Source organism: Chionomys nivalis, chromosome 19 (assembly GCF_950005125.1).
Source record: "Chionomys nivalis chromosome 19, mChiNiv1.1, whole genome shotgun sequence".
Lineage (NCBI taxonomy): Eukaryota > Metazoa > Chordata > Mammalia > Rodentia > Cricetidae > Chionomys > Chionomys nivalis.
The window spans coordinates 37,933,463-37,949,466 of NC_080104.1; the positions used below are offsets into that span (position 1 = coordinate 37,933,463).

Below are 16,004 nucleotides of genomic sequence, written 5' to 3' on the forward strand. Positions count from 1 at the left end.
AAAAATACTAAGCACTCACACACAGACACACACATGCACACATACATTTATGCACAGACATACATTCACATATACACATGTGCACGCTCACACACACAGGCACATACACATGTGCACACACAATGTATGAATATATGAAGAAGTTTTCACTGTGGTCATATTCATATGATAGAAAGCACAATAATCAGGAGCTGGAGGGAAGGCTGGGGGAGCTATATAATTGGTCCACAGCATCAGATGGGGAAAGATTAAAATATTCTAGGGACAGGTTATAAAATATACTTGGCATTTCTGAACCATATACTTAGAAATGTTTAAAACACTGGCTGGGAGAGAAACGTGATACAGTACATATTAGCATACTCAGATACACACACACACACAGAGAACACTAAAGTGGTAAATTTTATATTATGTATATTTTATCATAATGTTTAAACAAAGAATAAACCTAAAAGCTAGCAAATGTCATAGGAATTTTTTTTAGTCCTTGTATGACACAGCACAAACTCACTGCAAAATTAAACCAGGGCAAAATATGTAACTGTTGTACACCTCAGTTTCCCCATCTATAAAACAGACCACAGCTCAACTCCTCACTGTAGGACAGCCAGGTGACCCAGGAGGCCTCCACTCCTGCTCCAGTACCCACTGCTGCAGCTGTACTAGTGAGTGGGGATGGGGTAGAGAACACAGGCAAGTGGGGGCCTGAAGCAGGCACTGTGTGTGTGGTGATGGTGGTGGGGTCTCCTGCACCACACTCAGAACCTGGGTACGTCACCTGTAAGTAATTAAGGTGTACTGGAGTAAAGGGAGGAGGGACTCGAAGTAAACTACACAATCGCAAAGGAACTAAGAGGAAAACAGAAAAGACCCCACCTTGGCAGTCTCCTTCAGAGGCCCCCCCCTCAGAGGTCACGGCCATCCCAGAAAGCCTGCCTACTAGTAGCTCCCATGGGCAGCCCAGGTATTGAATTCTTTCTCTTAGAGCTGAGCCGCCCCCACACCTCCGATCTGCTGCTGCTGCTGCTGACATAAACCAGCTGCCTGCTCACTTCTTTAAAGAAAAACACAAATGAAACCCAGGCACCTAGAGTATTTACATCAACGAGAAGTGGCGTGTTCTGTTTGCATTTCTGAAAATGCTATAAAATGCTCAAAGATACTCAGAATAGCACTGCGAGGTCTCAGCACCCTGACAACATGGTTTTTCTCCCCTAGCACATTCAGACTCCCTCTGAAAAGCAGGCTGTCTGAAGAAGGCCAAATGTTTTCTCTTGCTGTTCTACTTTACTTATTTATTTTGGTTACAGAAACTCAAAATAGCTAAACCAGGAAGGAAGAAAAAAAAAATCCAAGCAACAAAAAAGCGGTCAAAAGATCTGAAAGGCACTCTGAAGAGAGGTTCCACTGCCCTGCTAGCCTGCAAGGAAACTCCTGCCTCAGCAGTTTGTTTCCACGTTCTCTACACACACTGGCCTTTCTGCACAGTAAGTTTTAAGTATTTATATCCCTGGAAAGCAGAGAGCATAGACGCTTCATTTTCTAAGGGAAAGAGCAAGGCTTGTCCCAAGTTACAGTTTCCTGAAGAGGGACAGATGAAACCACTCTATCCGAAAAGATAAGGCCTGAAGTGACTGCTCCTTGCCTTGACGCTTGTCTGTTCTCTGCGGTGTTCTTAAAACTGTCACATTTGCAGAATGGAAAGACATTTTTAAAAAGCAAAGGTGGCATGGATGTGGGCCCAGGGCACACAGAGAACTGTGACTCGTCTCAGCAACTAGACGCTTACCATGAGAGCCACAAGACTTGACAATAAACATTCCTGGACTTGTGTGAGTCACCTCAGGCAGCTGTGACCAAGTTCCAGACTCCGAGACTTACAAACAACCTAACTGTGCTCCATCCAATTTGGAGGCTAACTGTGAGGACAAACAGGCTTTTGTCTTGTGAGAACTTACAGGTTTGTGGATGACACATTCTGAACAAGTGGTTGCTTGGTAGACTTACAGACCAGCCCTCTGGGGCATTAATATTCACGAGACTACACCGTGACCCAATCAGGGCTCCATTTTCTCAGCATTTGAATTCCAAGCCATGGTCAGTCCACAGCGCTGGCATGGAGAGAATATGCCAGGGCTAAAACCTGCCAACATGTCTACCACCAACAGGCTGCACCCACGAGAGGCACAGAGGTAGCATTTGGGGCAGAGAGGCCAACGTGAGGTTCTGCCCAAGCCCACTGATCTTCATTCATAGTCTGCTTTTTCTGACTTCAGAACTCAGTCTCCTTGTACCTGTCTCCTGCCACTCTGGCTCATGCTCCCCTCCACCTTCAACTCCAATACCCAAACGTTGTCTGCTGTAGGAATGCCTACCCAGTAGCCTTTAAGTTACCCGCCCACGTGGGCGTGGCCTCTTACACTATATACGCTGATGTAAAGCACTTATCTGGCCTCTTTCCAGGCTGCTGGATTTGGTTGCTGTTCCCCATTCGAGCAGAGGATTGTGATCTGTGAGTCTACCCCTAAATAAATAACCTTTTATTATCCTCAACTCTGAGCTAGTGTGGCTTCTTTTTTAGCGTCCTTCTTCAGTTGTCTATCAGCTGAATGCTGCCCTTGTTCCTTCAGATTCGGATGGCCTGTTTCTCGAGGTACTTGCCACTCTATCTTGAACAAGTTGTAAGGAATGGCACGAGAAACAGGAAACTGCTGACAACGGAGATCCTAAGCCCTGCTTCTGATATAGAACATGTGGACTTTTCCCACACCAGGAACCCACTCACCAAATCTCTAAACGCCAGTCTGGGTTCCCAACAAATACACTCACTCTGCCACCAAGACCTCCCAGGCAAAGGGCTTTATACCATGGAGCTGTTTCCACCTGAGAGACCAACTGCACAGCTGGAATTCCTGTGGTTCCCGCCCGCCCCCCACTGCCCACTCAGTGCTGGACTAGATACAGCACTTGAGGACAATGCTTAGAATTCCTAGTTGGTCTGTTTAGAGAGGATGTAGCCGGAAACAGTCAAATGAAGCACCAGCATACGCCAAGGTCAGAATTAGGATAGCGGCTATGCCCTTCCAATAGCTTCACCAACCCAATCTCACTGTACCAAGGTCTGTGGCCAGAACCCCAAGGTCCAGGGAGTGGGGCTGACACTTCCAGTTTGATGGCAATCTCCTTGTGACAGCCTGGGGCCCAGGCTAACCCAGCTCCCCGGCATAAACTTGAGTATTTTAAGAAGGGGCAGAAGACATTCCCATCACTCAGAATATTACAAGGGTTTAGGACAACTGTATCAAGAACCCAGAGCAAAAACTAATTTAACCTTGTATTCTACTGAACCAGGCTTGAGACACTGTCATTTCCAACGTACTCCCAATAAATGAGAGGAAAGTATACGAAAAACTCAACAGAGAAAAAGACACACCAGTAGTTTCAAACGTTGGAGGGATGCTCAGCCACTCAAAAAGAGAAGTAAGGAAGTACAGATTAAACTGTAGGGATAGTGTTAGGTCGTGACTGATCACAGATCTACTGCTGCGAAGAGACACCATGGCCAAGGCAACTCATAAAAGGAATAAAGTAACTGGAAGCTTAACAGTTTGAAAGGGTGACTCCATGATCATCACGGTGGGGAACAAAGCGGCAGACAGGCAGACAGGGCACTGATGCAGTAGTTGCTAAGAGCTTACACCTGATCCCCAAGTGGGAGGCACAGGGAGCAAGAGGGAATCTTGGGTTCAAAGTCTACCCCTAGCAAAACACCTCCTCCAACACAGCCACAATTTCTAATCCTTCCCCAAACAGTTCCACCATCTTAGAGACCAATCATTCAAATATGAGCCTACAGGGGCCATTCTCATTCAAACACCGTAGGTGACTAGCCCACCACTGGCGCAGCATTCCTGCAGGCAACAGGAGGCCAACAGAAGAAAGGCTGAGCCCCATCTCTGGCTCTTGGAAAAGACACTGCCTTCCAAACTGCCCCAAAATTATATATTACAAAGACACTGTTGCTTGCTCGTCAATCACCTGGACAGACAACCACCCATTCGTTCATGAAAGCTGACAACAGTAACTAACCCTTGAATGAGATATATGCACACATGCATCCCAGAGTGCTTCCCTACACATAGGAGCTCACTCAGACTCACTGCTGAGCCCTCTACACCACAAGCCTGGCAGAGTTCTACCTCAAGTGTAGTTTTCCCCCTCTCTGATTTTTTTTTTTTTTTTTTTTTTGGTTTTTCGAGACAGGGTTTCTCTGTGGTTTTGGAGCCTGTCCTGGAACTAGCTCTGTAGACCAGGCTGGTCTCGAACTCACAGAGATCCGCCTGCCTCTGCCTCCCGAGTGCTGGGATTAAAGGCGTGCGCCACCATCGCCCAGCCCTCTCTGATTTTTGAATACTGGCCAGAACCCTAAGCTTGCAGCAGGGGCAGTCTGGGCACTCGCACTGCCGCTGAAGACCCTGCCCCTGCCCCCTCACTCTCTCAAGCTGCTTCACTGTTTTCTACACTCTAACTCATAAACTGTGACTCTCTTTCCACAGCCCTGTGCTGCACGAGTCCTCTTCTCTAGCCCTTCTTCCCAGCAGCCGTGGGGATTTACAGCTCGCCTGCCCTGTTGTTTTCCTCTCTCTGACAACATGGTCCTCGGGTTTCTGGTGTGGGAGGTCCTTTCTGCACTTGTTGCTTTTATTGGTTTATGAATAAAGAAACTGCCTTGGCCTGTTGATAGGGCAGAAGTTAGGTAGGCAGGGAGATGGAACTGAATGATGGGAGAAAGAAAGGCAGAGTCAGAGAAATGTCATGGAGCCACTGCCGGAGATAGGCAATACACAAATTAATGGAGATGGGTTAAATTATTACGTAAGAGTTACTCAATAAGAGGCTAGAGCTAATTGGCCAAGCAGTGATTTAATTAATACAGTTTCTGTATGACTATTTCAGGTCTAAGTGCCCGGGAACCAACAAACGGCCTCCTCCAAGAAGTTTCTTCTCCTTTTTTTCTTGTTTTATTTATCAAGACAGGGTTTCTCTGTAGCTTTGGAGCCTGTCCTGGAGCTAGCTCTTGTAGCCAGGCTGGCCTCGAACTCAGAGATCCACCTGCCTCTGCCCCACGAGTGCTGAAATTAAAGGTGTGTGCCACTACCGCCTGACCTAGTCCTCAAGTTTCTTTGCGTGTCTGTTTTTAAGTACTTCTGTCGATGAATCTAAGAACCCACAAAAGGGGACCCCAACTTCCCTTTTCTCACATGTGTACAAAATAAATATTTGCAAATACATTCTTTAGCGGGGACACTTGGCATGAGGCTGGTGGAAGCCTGTACAGAAGTCTATCCTTTGCAGGGGTGTCTGGAAAGCACGGCCCCTCCCCATTGGATACTGCTCAGAGGATCACTACACCGCAAGAAAACAGGGTGGCCTCCACAAACCCTCACACATCTCAGCAAGATGGCATCCATACAGACGCACAAGTGTCTGTATTTGCAAAATCTAACGGAGAAAGGAAAAGCAAGCTAGTGACGGGAACTTCATGGTGAGGCAGCAGAAAGAGAATTCTGGTAGTTCTTTTTCTGTCCCATGTGCATGGTTGACACACAGTCAACACTCATCACAAACCAAAAACGCCAGCTCATGCTGGCCGAGCAGCACAGCGTCTTATCTACCGTGAGCATGAGCAGCTTCCCCTCAGGATCCAGAGTGTGGGTGCCATAGGGCTCTGTTTTGCTTTGCCGCTACCCAACAACACTTGAGAATTCTAGTGCATATTACTAGCCTGGAAAAGGATCCAAATTCAAAAATCTGAAATCTGGTTGCTAGCAAATTTGAACAGTTTTACCAACACGATAAAGCTGAGAATTTATCACTGAAACATCATTAGTGTTTTACCTGTAGACAGATCAAATGAGTTAAACTGTTGATGCTGGCCACAAGACTTTCACTGAGGGCAAAAGGAAATGACAGTGTGAAACAGGGGAGGGAGGGAGGGAGGGAGGGAGGGAGGGAGGGAGGGAGGGAGGGAGGGAGGGAGGGAGGGAGGGAGGGAGGGAGGGGGGAGGGAGGGGGGAGGGAACCAGCCACACTGAAATTTATATTGGAAGTTATCACCAAAAACTCACAGAAAAAAATAGCTGCATTTTCCAGCTGTGCAGAGTGATAGACTGAGGACAACGATGGCCATCAGTGAAGCACAGGGCTGCGGCTCCACTGTGAGGAGCAGGGATCCTTGGAGAGATGGGTCATCCCAGATTCAGAACACAGGAAGAACACGATGAGCCCAGAGCATGGAGAAGCCACAAGCGTTCAAAGACAATGCATGAGTACACAGTGCTCTTAGAAAGAGACCATAATAAAGATGATTGAAAGAAAGGTCACAAAACGTATCTTGTTCTGACTGCTAGAACTTACATAGACTTACCGCAGATGTAATTAAGCATCTCAAGACAAAATGATCATTCCAGATTATACAGGTGTGTCCTAAAACCAGCGATAAATGTCCTCCTAGAAAACACCATGAAGATTCTACAGCTGGAAGATGAGGAAGCCATGTGATCTGGTGGAGTGATGCAGACACAAGCCAGGACACCTGGAGCTCTGAGAGCTGGAGGAGGAAGCTCAGGCTTGACAACTCTGATGTCAGAATATATTTCTCTTATTCTAAAGCCCATGCACTTGGGCAACAGCAGTACCCACCAGAAACTAATACAGAGAATGAGAAGAAAAGGGAAGGATGGAGAGTTCTTTTCAGATAGCAGTAAGAGCAGATGGATTAACTAAATTAGAAAAATCACCACCTATAATCCCCCCACACAGAAATACTGCACCAGGCAGGAGGACCAGATACATGCAGCCTCAAGAATCACTCTAGAATTATGCTTGGGGCATGCACTTGTAAGAGAAGCAATGTGACAGCTAGCCCTTCCAGTCCATCAGGTTTGGCATCACCAACAGAAGAAACAACTCAACATCACTTGTCTCCTGATGTGATATCAGTTAGCAAGCATTAATTAAGAAAATTGGTTTTGATGCTAGACAACTACAATGCCACTTGAATTATATCCCAAGTCTGTAATAGAATGTACGCCCAAATTTAATAACAATGAAGCAATCAGATAAACCCAAAATGGGAATGTTGTGAAGACAACTGATGTAGGCTTTACATTTCAAAAAAGATAAATATCATGAAAAACATGTATGTATATGTACATGCATGTGTGTGAATAAGGCTATTCAATCAAGAAATTTATGAGATATGGCACCCAAATGAAATATAACATATACATCTTTGCTGGATTTTATATTTAAAAAAATAAAAACAGACTGAGGAAATGGCTCAGTGGGCAAAGTGCTTGCCATACAAGAATGAAGGCCCCCAGCACCAATGAAAAAAATCTTACACAGCAGTGCAGGTCTGCATAATCCCAACACTAGGGAGAGAGAGAAAGGAGGGTCTGTGGGCTTGTTGCCCAGCCAGTCTAGCCCTATCGGTGAGCTTCAGGTTCAGTAAGAGAGTCTCAAAATCAAGATGGAGAGGAACTGAATAGCTCCATCACCTTACAAGGGCTAATTGCCAAGCCAGAGGAAGAGAAACCCACAGCAACAATTTAGCTTGCTTTCACAACAGAACACCAGTCCAAAGGTGAGGATTGGCATGCCTGTTCTGTCCCCAGCAGGCTGTGAACACAACCATTATTCAAGGTCACCAAGCAGAGAGAAGGTGACACCAAAGAAGGGACAGTGGACTGGACACAGTGGCAACTAGGTGCACAGGGCAGAGCCTGACATTTTCCAGAAACACTAGAACTGGCTTCACGCTTCTCAAACACTACAAGTTGGGAAGGAACGGAAAATGCTTCCAAATCCAGAAAAGATGCTTTTCTGGAATTCTACCTTCATTCAATCCCTAAACATGAATGAAGAAAAGGCACTGTGGATAAAGTGTCAAAGTGCCTGATGGTAGGCAGAGCCACACAGATTTTGAAGCTGGCAGCCCATCTCCAGCCACGTCTCTGGAAGGTGCCAACACAAGAATGTCATAACACTTAGAAGCAGCCTGGACAAAGGCAACTAGGAAAAAAGAAAAGAAAAAAACACGTTGGCTCAGTCACAATACAGAGAAAGAAAACACATTTAAAAGGGGCAGGGGAGATAACCAAGAACACAGGGCATGGCTCCCATCCAGCATCATTTAGTCATGCATGTAAACATCAAATGATCTCAAATACACCATGTGGACATGGGGATAGGGTCAGCCAGAGCATGGCGAAGGGGAAAAGAAAGCACACACCTGATCACTTTCCAAAGAAGTCAGAGTTACAGTCCATCTGAGAAGTGAAGAAGCGTTAGATTCAGAAGGAGAACGAGGCCAAAATGATCATAATCATGAGCCTGCAGGTCAGAGCTGTGGACTGGTGGCAGAGGAAACTGTTGAATAACACACCGTGCAGAGGTTATCTGACCACAGACCTTGCAAAGACTCATCAGGTCTTCTTCCATTCTGTCCAGGTTGAAAACCAAAAGCACCACTGGTAAGCATTGTGAACCTCTGCCATCTATGTGGAAGGCTGTAATGAATTTCAACTCATTCCCTTGGGTACTCCCAATGTGTAGTCTCAAGTACCACAGGGGCTGAGGCAAAGGCAAGGGACCTTCGTGCAGATAAAAACATCTATTTGCATGAAAAAGAAGTGTGACACTGGAGTCAGTCTAGGGTAACACACACCCACAGCCCTGACATAGAAGGTACAGGAGAGGGAGGACAGCAGATCAGCCACAACAGGCACAAAGGCTGGGGGAGAAAGACTATTTCTCGAAAGCAGACTGAAGGCAAAGGTGTCATAATTGGGAGTATTTGTGTATTGCTACACATAGGTGGTTGTGATGTTCTATTGTAACGGGGCAGGATTATTAATGAGGAGTGAGATTAGGATTCACAGGCTCGCCAGAACTAGATGATAAATCTTCACTGCTGAAGACAACGCACTTTGGCGGCAGGATGTAGGGAAATAAAGCTGAAACCAATATGAAAACGTACTCCCTGCTGACTAGCTTTCATTGTAACAAAAGGTGTTACACAGGCCACTGGGGGTGAAAGGTCACAGATGGCATCCTCGCAGTAACCCTCATGCTAAAATACCAACCTTCCAGCAAAGATGTGCCCTGTGTGGCAATGATGTCACAAAAGTTACAGAGAGCAACCAACTGCTTTGGATTGGTCTGAAGCCAGACCCACAGGCAATTCAGACCAAGAGCTATGAAGCTGGTTAAAAGCCCATGGCTCAGAAGGTTGCACGCCCCAGGGCCCAACCAAATACTGTTGTTCTGTTCTGCTAAAGAAGAGACCTGGTCAAAGCACTGACATCAGTGTCTACCCTAAACAAGGCATCGATATAACTCTTCCAACCAACACTGAGGGAACATCTTAGGAAACAGGAGGAAAGAGCAAACCGAAGGCCTAGAAGATGGGAAGGAGTGTTGTGAAATGCTATCTTTCGCGACACAACCACCGTACCCATGAACTCATTGCTACCATGGTTACCTACACAAGATCAAGTCAACATTCTAGCAGGCAGCACTGACTGGACTTAGTGTATTGCTAACAACAAAAAAGAAGACATAACAGGGCTGGGGTATCTAGGAGAGAGGGGGTATATATGATCAGGATATATTGTTTATATGTGTGAAACTGCCAAAGAACAAATAAAAGGTCTTCAGGTTAAACAGAACTCACAGGTGCTGCCATAGAATACATTTCCAGCATCCTCTGATAGGACCAATCAGAAGCCCTGTAACATTCCTGGCAAAGCAACTCTGATTTACCAGTACCACTCATTACTAATACAGTCTCCGACCTAGCCTTTAAATCCTCATAGGTAAACTCAGCACCCATTCTCTGAGCTAGTCCAAGACCTCGCTGGTCACCTAGAGCTTGCCTGTCTGAGTAGCTTCCTCATTGTGCTGCCATTCCACACTCCCAGAACACTGTTCTTCCCCGTGTATTATCAGACTACTGTTTGTCTTCCATGCCACAGGGTCTCTGCAAGTGCTGCTGTTTCTGGAACGCACCCCCTCCTGTTAGCTCCTAGGTATCCTTCTTTCTGGCTTCTCAGGGAAACCAACGTCCTTGACTGCTCTCTCTTGGGCGTCCCTGCCATAAACACCGAGCATTCTCCTGTCACATCAGTTTGTGAACTTAACCTTATTTGCAGGAGTACTGGATCCTTGCCCTTCCCTCTCCTGGCAAATGGTTTTCCAGGCAGGATCTCCCTCGGAAGGACTTCTGTGTTGCTGAGAATCTAAGGCCATCCTGGACTCAGGGTCAAACCAAACCAACCAAACAAACCAAACCAACCAAGCCAAAAAAGATTCTCTAAAACCACATCAAAAGCATCTTAGAAGATATTAGAAATGGGAAAGTTCCAGGCACATCCCAGACTTGTCAAATATAAAACAAAGTGTTTTAAAACTCCGCTGAGTGACTCTGATGCACTCAAGTGTGCGAACCCTGTGCTTGAACTACTGGGTCCAGGTTCTGTACCCACAAAAGAAAAGCCTGATGCTGGGGCACACCATGCTGTGCCTGGCTGCCACCTTCAACAACTGCCAAAGTTCAAGACTGAGTGAGATGTGCCAGAGAACAGCTGTTAAAAGCTCTTGCTATGTCTCTAAAAATTCTCTACTTATTAATTCTAAACACCGATGCCTACCTTAGAAGCCCTCTGTAAGAAAATCAACACCAAAACTGTTGTCCAAGGACTGAGTTCTAGTTCCAGATCAAGGCCTTTTGGGGACTAGAATGAAGCCTGACTCAGACGAATAAAGGTGCTCATCTCTCATGCTCTTAATTTTCTCACCCATAAAATGGTAACAATAATGGTATTACCCACATCTTAAGGTACGTGAAATAACCAAGCGTGGCAGTTGATGAGTCATACCTACACACAGTTAAGAACTCAGCGAACTCAGGCATTGCTATTATCACAGTAATAATTACTCAGCTGTAAGGGGTATTTCTCTTGAATATGAGTTCTTTTCGAAACAGATCCTCACACTTGAGGCTAGTTCTTCCCTGCAGAAACCAAACCAGACCTAAAACTTCTCCTAGCAACCAGAAGCCTTTCCAGAGCGTCCTGGCTCCTCCTCCTGGATCAGCTGAGCAGTAGCAGGCAGGCCGCATCCTACTAGACCCTTCAAGCCATCAGCTAAACTCACTTTCCCAAGTGTCTACTCACCTGTGAATAGAGTCTGGAAACTCAATCACTTAGCAGGGCTTTTTTTTTTGAGTATGTCTGCTAGGGTGGCCAAGATTTAGAAGGCACTCACTCTGAGAGCTATTTTTAGCCCAATTTTGGTACTCGGTAAAGTATTAATAGCAGCTATTATATCCCCACCGCACAGTTCAACAACAACAAAATAAAATAAAATAGGACTTTGCCTCCTCTGAGAAGCGGAGGGTCCCTCACCTGCCTGCGCAGTGGCTTTACCCCCTCTCCAGATAGCCAGACTGTGAGGACTCAAATGACACATGCCCCGCCCGGTCCTCTATGGTGTGCCTCCTTCCCGGGCTTGGCTCTAGTCCCGCCACGCCGCCGGAGTTGTACCTGGCACGGAATGGGGGGGCGGAGGGGCTGAACACTGGAGCATGGCAACACAGGACATCCACGGGGGATGGCAACACTCGGCTCCCCCCAGAGTTAAATGCTGAGTAATTTTCCTGCGGAGCAAACAGAGTAGGGATCCTGCCAATGGCTACAGTATTTGTATCCTTCTTAACCAGCACCGTACCCAAGGGTGTCCCCGAGCGGCACTCTCCAGGATCGCTAGCCGGGACCGAGCGGGTTCCCCAGACGTCACGGACACGGTGGCCAGTACGAGCTGCCGGAGAGCAACGAGGTCGGTCGAGCCCGCCGTATAGTGTCTACGGTTCAGGGAACATGACCACCGCGTCCGGGGCAAGGCCCCTCCACCCGCCACCAGGTCGGACGCCGGGCCTACGCGGAGACGGGCTGCAAGCAAAGCAGCAGCGGCTCCACTGCACAAGTTCAGCCTCGTGGAAGCGGGGGACCCGAATCCCGGCCCTGCACAGCCCGCCACTCGGCCGCAGAGCCCGCTCCCCGCCGCCGCGCGGGAATGAATGGGCTCCCGCCCACCGCGCGTGCACTCACAGGCAGCGTAGGCGAGCAGCGCGATGGCCAGCAGCAGCTTCATCCTCCTGCGGTTGACTGAAGAGACCAGGCGCAGCAGCCCCTTGCTCACCATGCCCGGGAACCGCACGGGTCCAGGGCCTGCCGCGCCGGCCAGCCGCTGCACAATGCGCGGCGGCCCGAGCCCCGCCCCCGCGCGCCCGCCCCGCCCCCGCGCGCTTTGCTTCCTGCCCGCTGAGCCACTGCGCTCGCGCGGCTCCGTCCCGGCCTCCGGCCCCGCCCACAACCACGCCCCTCCCGCCTCCTCCACCTCTCCCGCAGGCGCAGTGCGGTGCCTGAGCCTTTTAAGACAATGTCAATCAAGACGGGAAGGGCGGGTGCAGCGGGTAGTGCGGAGCGCGCATGCGCAGGCCGGTGCTAGCACTCGTCCTCCAGTTAGTGTTAAGCCGTTGGCACACACTGGTTGCGGAGGTGCGACCGCCGCTCTCAGGACATTTGCGTGTCCTGTGCCGCCGGCAAGGCTGTCCAAGATGAAGAGCTGGCTTGTTGTATGTAGTTGGTGGGTCTGTAAATGAGTAGTTGCGTTTCTGTGAATGCGGTGCCCAGGAAGTTGCCCGGCCTTCCCAGCTGTTGTTTTTGCTTAAGTTGCAACAGGGCAGGAAAGTGATAAATCCCAAACACTACCAGTGAATCGGCAATACTTTATTTAGCATCGACCGCAGTTCCTTTTAAAGATAAAACGCATATTATCATAAAGGTGTTGCTAATCATAGGAATTGGTCACAAACCATGGTCAAAGGTGACGTGGAGGCAGAAGACGGACCATGGGTTTGGAGGGAGAAGATAGCGGTGGCTATGATCGAAGTGTACTGTATGCATGTAAGAATATGCCATAATAAAGGTCATTGCAATTATCATATGCCAATAAAATTTCCAGGCTAAAGGAAGAAAGTGGTAAATAGAATTGAGTCTTGCCAGAGAAAAAACAATCTTTGTTGTGTGGATAGTGGTGCTGTGTAGACTGCCTGTGAAATACCTGAATTCGTGTCTTTGCATTGTTTATGTGAGGTGGGGTCTCGTTGTAATCCAGAATTCAGAATCCTCCTGCCTCAGACTTCCAAGCGCTGGGATTATAGGTGTGCATCTCAGCCTTCTAGCCTAAATCAGTTACTTAGACAGATATTTATTGAATGCCTACCGCAAACAAATAGGTCATAGGGTCCTCAAGTATCAAACTCGCCCCTGGATTCAAAGAGAAGTTTGGCTGTATGGGAGGTGCTGATCTTCAGACTTCCCCGAGTCTCAGGCTGGAGGGAGCCGAAGCTCTGACCTCTTACAACTATTTCTGCTAAACTCAGCCATTGCACACCCTCTTTGGCTGTATTAAAATCCCCCAAGACAAAGCTGGGCGTCCTGAAGCACCCTTTAATCCCAGTACTCAGGAAGCAGAGGCAAGTGGATCTCTGTGAGTTCAAGGCCAGCCTGGTCTACAAAGTGAGCTCCAGGACTGCCAGGGCTATTACACAGAGAAGCACAGTCTTTAAAAAAAAAAAAAAAAAAAAAAAAAAAGGTCCAACAGGCACGAAATCAAATAATAGTATATTAGTCAACTCAAATATCATCCCCTAATGGTCCCTCCCTATAACTCATTCATAATCTTTACGAGACCAGTGCCCCTAAGGACGGTCATCTGTTGTTATCCTTGTCTGCTTCTTGCAAGCCTAATAACTTGCCTTTGAGGTAACCAAGGATTCTGCCCCTCGTCAAAATGCCTGACATGGGAGCCTACTCCTGGGTTCCCAGGGAGACCATTTTTTGCAGCACTCACTTGTTTTTGAGTATTACTTTCTCTATTGATATTTAGGGTTTGGATTAAATCTGTGGTTGTGTGTGTGTGTGTGCTTGAGCACCGTTGTGTGCATGTGCCAGTAGAGGACAGACGGGGGCATCAGGCGTGGAAACCAAACTCCAGTCCTCTGCAAGAGCAGCAAGCTCATTTGAGTAAACCATTTCTCCAGCCCCAAATCCATAGCTTTTCTTTTTTCCTCAGAAAGCATTGGGGGGTCAGAGATCCCCCCACTCTATTAGGTTCCTGAGGTTATAGATTAAAGGTGAGCAGAGAAAGGTGAAGAGAGTTAGTTGATATGTGCACTAGGCAGATTTCAAGTTTATTCAGTTGTAAGTGGGGTTTACTTGATTGATATATGTCCCTTTGAATAGACCAGAAACTTTTATACAGACCTCATTAAGCCGATTTCTTCCCATTGAGTGTTTCTCTTACTGCCGGGCCCTATTGCCAACTTGTAGCGGCTTGGGCAAAGTGTGTGGAAATACTGTTAACATCACCATCACTAAAGTTGATACTGTTATCCTTATCACCAATCCGAAGGTGCTGGTGTCCCAAGACCTTGGTGGCACTCAGTGTGTGCCCAGTGGAGGTAAGAAGGGCTGAGGAGAGGAAGATGACTAAGGATGTTGAACATTTCCTTAAGTGTCTTTCAGCCATAAAACCATCTTTCTATGTAAATCTCATTACCTCCCTTGCTTCTCATCCCTCAAATAACATCACCAGGATAGGAATCTGGTGTTTCTTCTAAGACAGTGGAATAAGACTGTCAGTCACTTGCTTGCTCCTTCAGACAGGTAGACTGTCTGGCAGAGTTGCTGCCGGATGTCGGAGGCAGGCAGCTGCGACATTGCAGTGGGGACAGCAGGAATGAGTGAGAATCAGAGTACAAAGTGTGCTGTGCAGGAATAATTTTAGAACAATAGATGCTTTGCCTGATCACAGTTATCAGGAGGGAGAGAGATTGCTCAAATACACTCTTGTGTCATAGTCTGGGGATGGCTTCTTCTGGGGCATAGATCAACGAAACCAAAGGTTCTTTTCTCCTCGGATGTTTGAATATTAATGAGGCTTGGCGATGGCAGAGAGATCCACAGGATAACAACTCTGATAGAAGATAGAAACATGAGGACTTTGGGCGTCATGGGAAGGGTTGCCATTGTCCATATGGTGTGAGTATACTGTGAGCCCGCATGCTTGAGGAGTGTGGTGGTTTGAAAGAAAATGACTTCCCAAAGGAATGGCACTACTAGGAAGAGTGGCCTTGATGAAGTAGATGTGGCCTTGTTGAAGGAAATGTGTCACTGTGGGGGTGGGGGTGGGTGTTGAAGTCTCTTTTGCTCAAGCTTCACTCAGTGTGATCATCAGTCTACTTCCTATTGTCTGCATATCAGCATGCAGCAGCTCTCTCTCCACCACCGTGTCTGCCTGCATGCTGCCATGACCCCTGCCATGATGATAATGGACTGAACTTCTGAAACTGTGAGCCACCGCCCCAATTGAATATTTTCCTTTATAAGAGTTACTGTGGTTTTGGTGTCACATTACAGCAATAGAAACCCTAACTAAGACAAGGAGGAAGGGACATGGACAGGAAATTGTGACTCTCTCTGGGTTTTCATGTCTCCATCTATAAATCCTCTTCAGTTCAGGAATTTCCTCGTGAGTTTTAAGAACTAAAAACTATCATTGTCAAAAGGGTAAATCGTGAGCCAAAGTTCTAAATCCTATCATATAGGTGACCTCTTTCTTGTCTGGTCTACAGCCAGTCAAAAGTAACTATAGGAATGGTTTAGAGCCCAGAGGTCCCTGAACCTGATCCATGGCTTTTCTCTGAGCAACAGTTATGGGAAATGGGAGGTGATCGTTGATCTTGGACTGTATCAGCCAGCATTGCATTATACCTATCAGACTGTATATCTAAAGGGAAATACATATCACATGCAAAGGGTCTTCAGAAGCCCAGGTCCTGCTAGGCCTTGGGGTATTAGTAAAGAATCAGA

General features: G+C 47.3%; 1 protein-coding gene across 4 annotated transcripts in view; it reads right to left on the reverse strand.

Annotated features, from left to right (window-relative positions):
• Positions 1 to 12,339, reverse strand: part of Uxs1 (UDP-glucuronate decarboxylase 1) — a 65,667-nt gene extending 53,328 nt beyond the window's left edge. For 2 of the 4 annotated variants that reach the window (XM_057751813.1, XM_057751812.1), the window contains exon 1: positions 12,177 to 12,339. In XM_057751813.1, the coding sequence (XP_057607796.1) occupies positions 12,177 to 12,270 (94 nt within the window). In that variant the 5' untranslated portion in view covers positions 12,271 to 12,339. Of the gene's footprint in view, positions 1 to 11,474; positions 11,519 to 12,176 lie in introns of those variants that run through there. The other 2 variants (XM_057751816.1, XM_057751815.1) reach the window with 2 other exon arrangements.
• Positions 12,340 to 16,004: the final 3,665 nt, after the last annotated feature.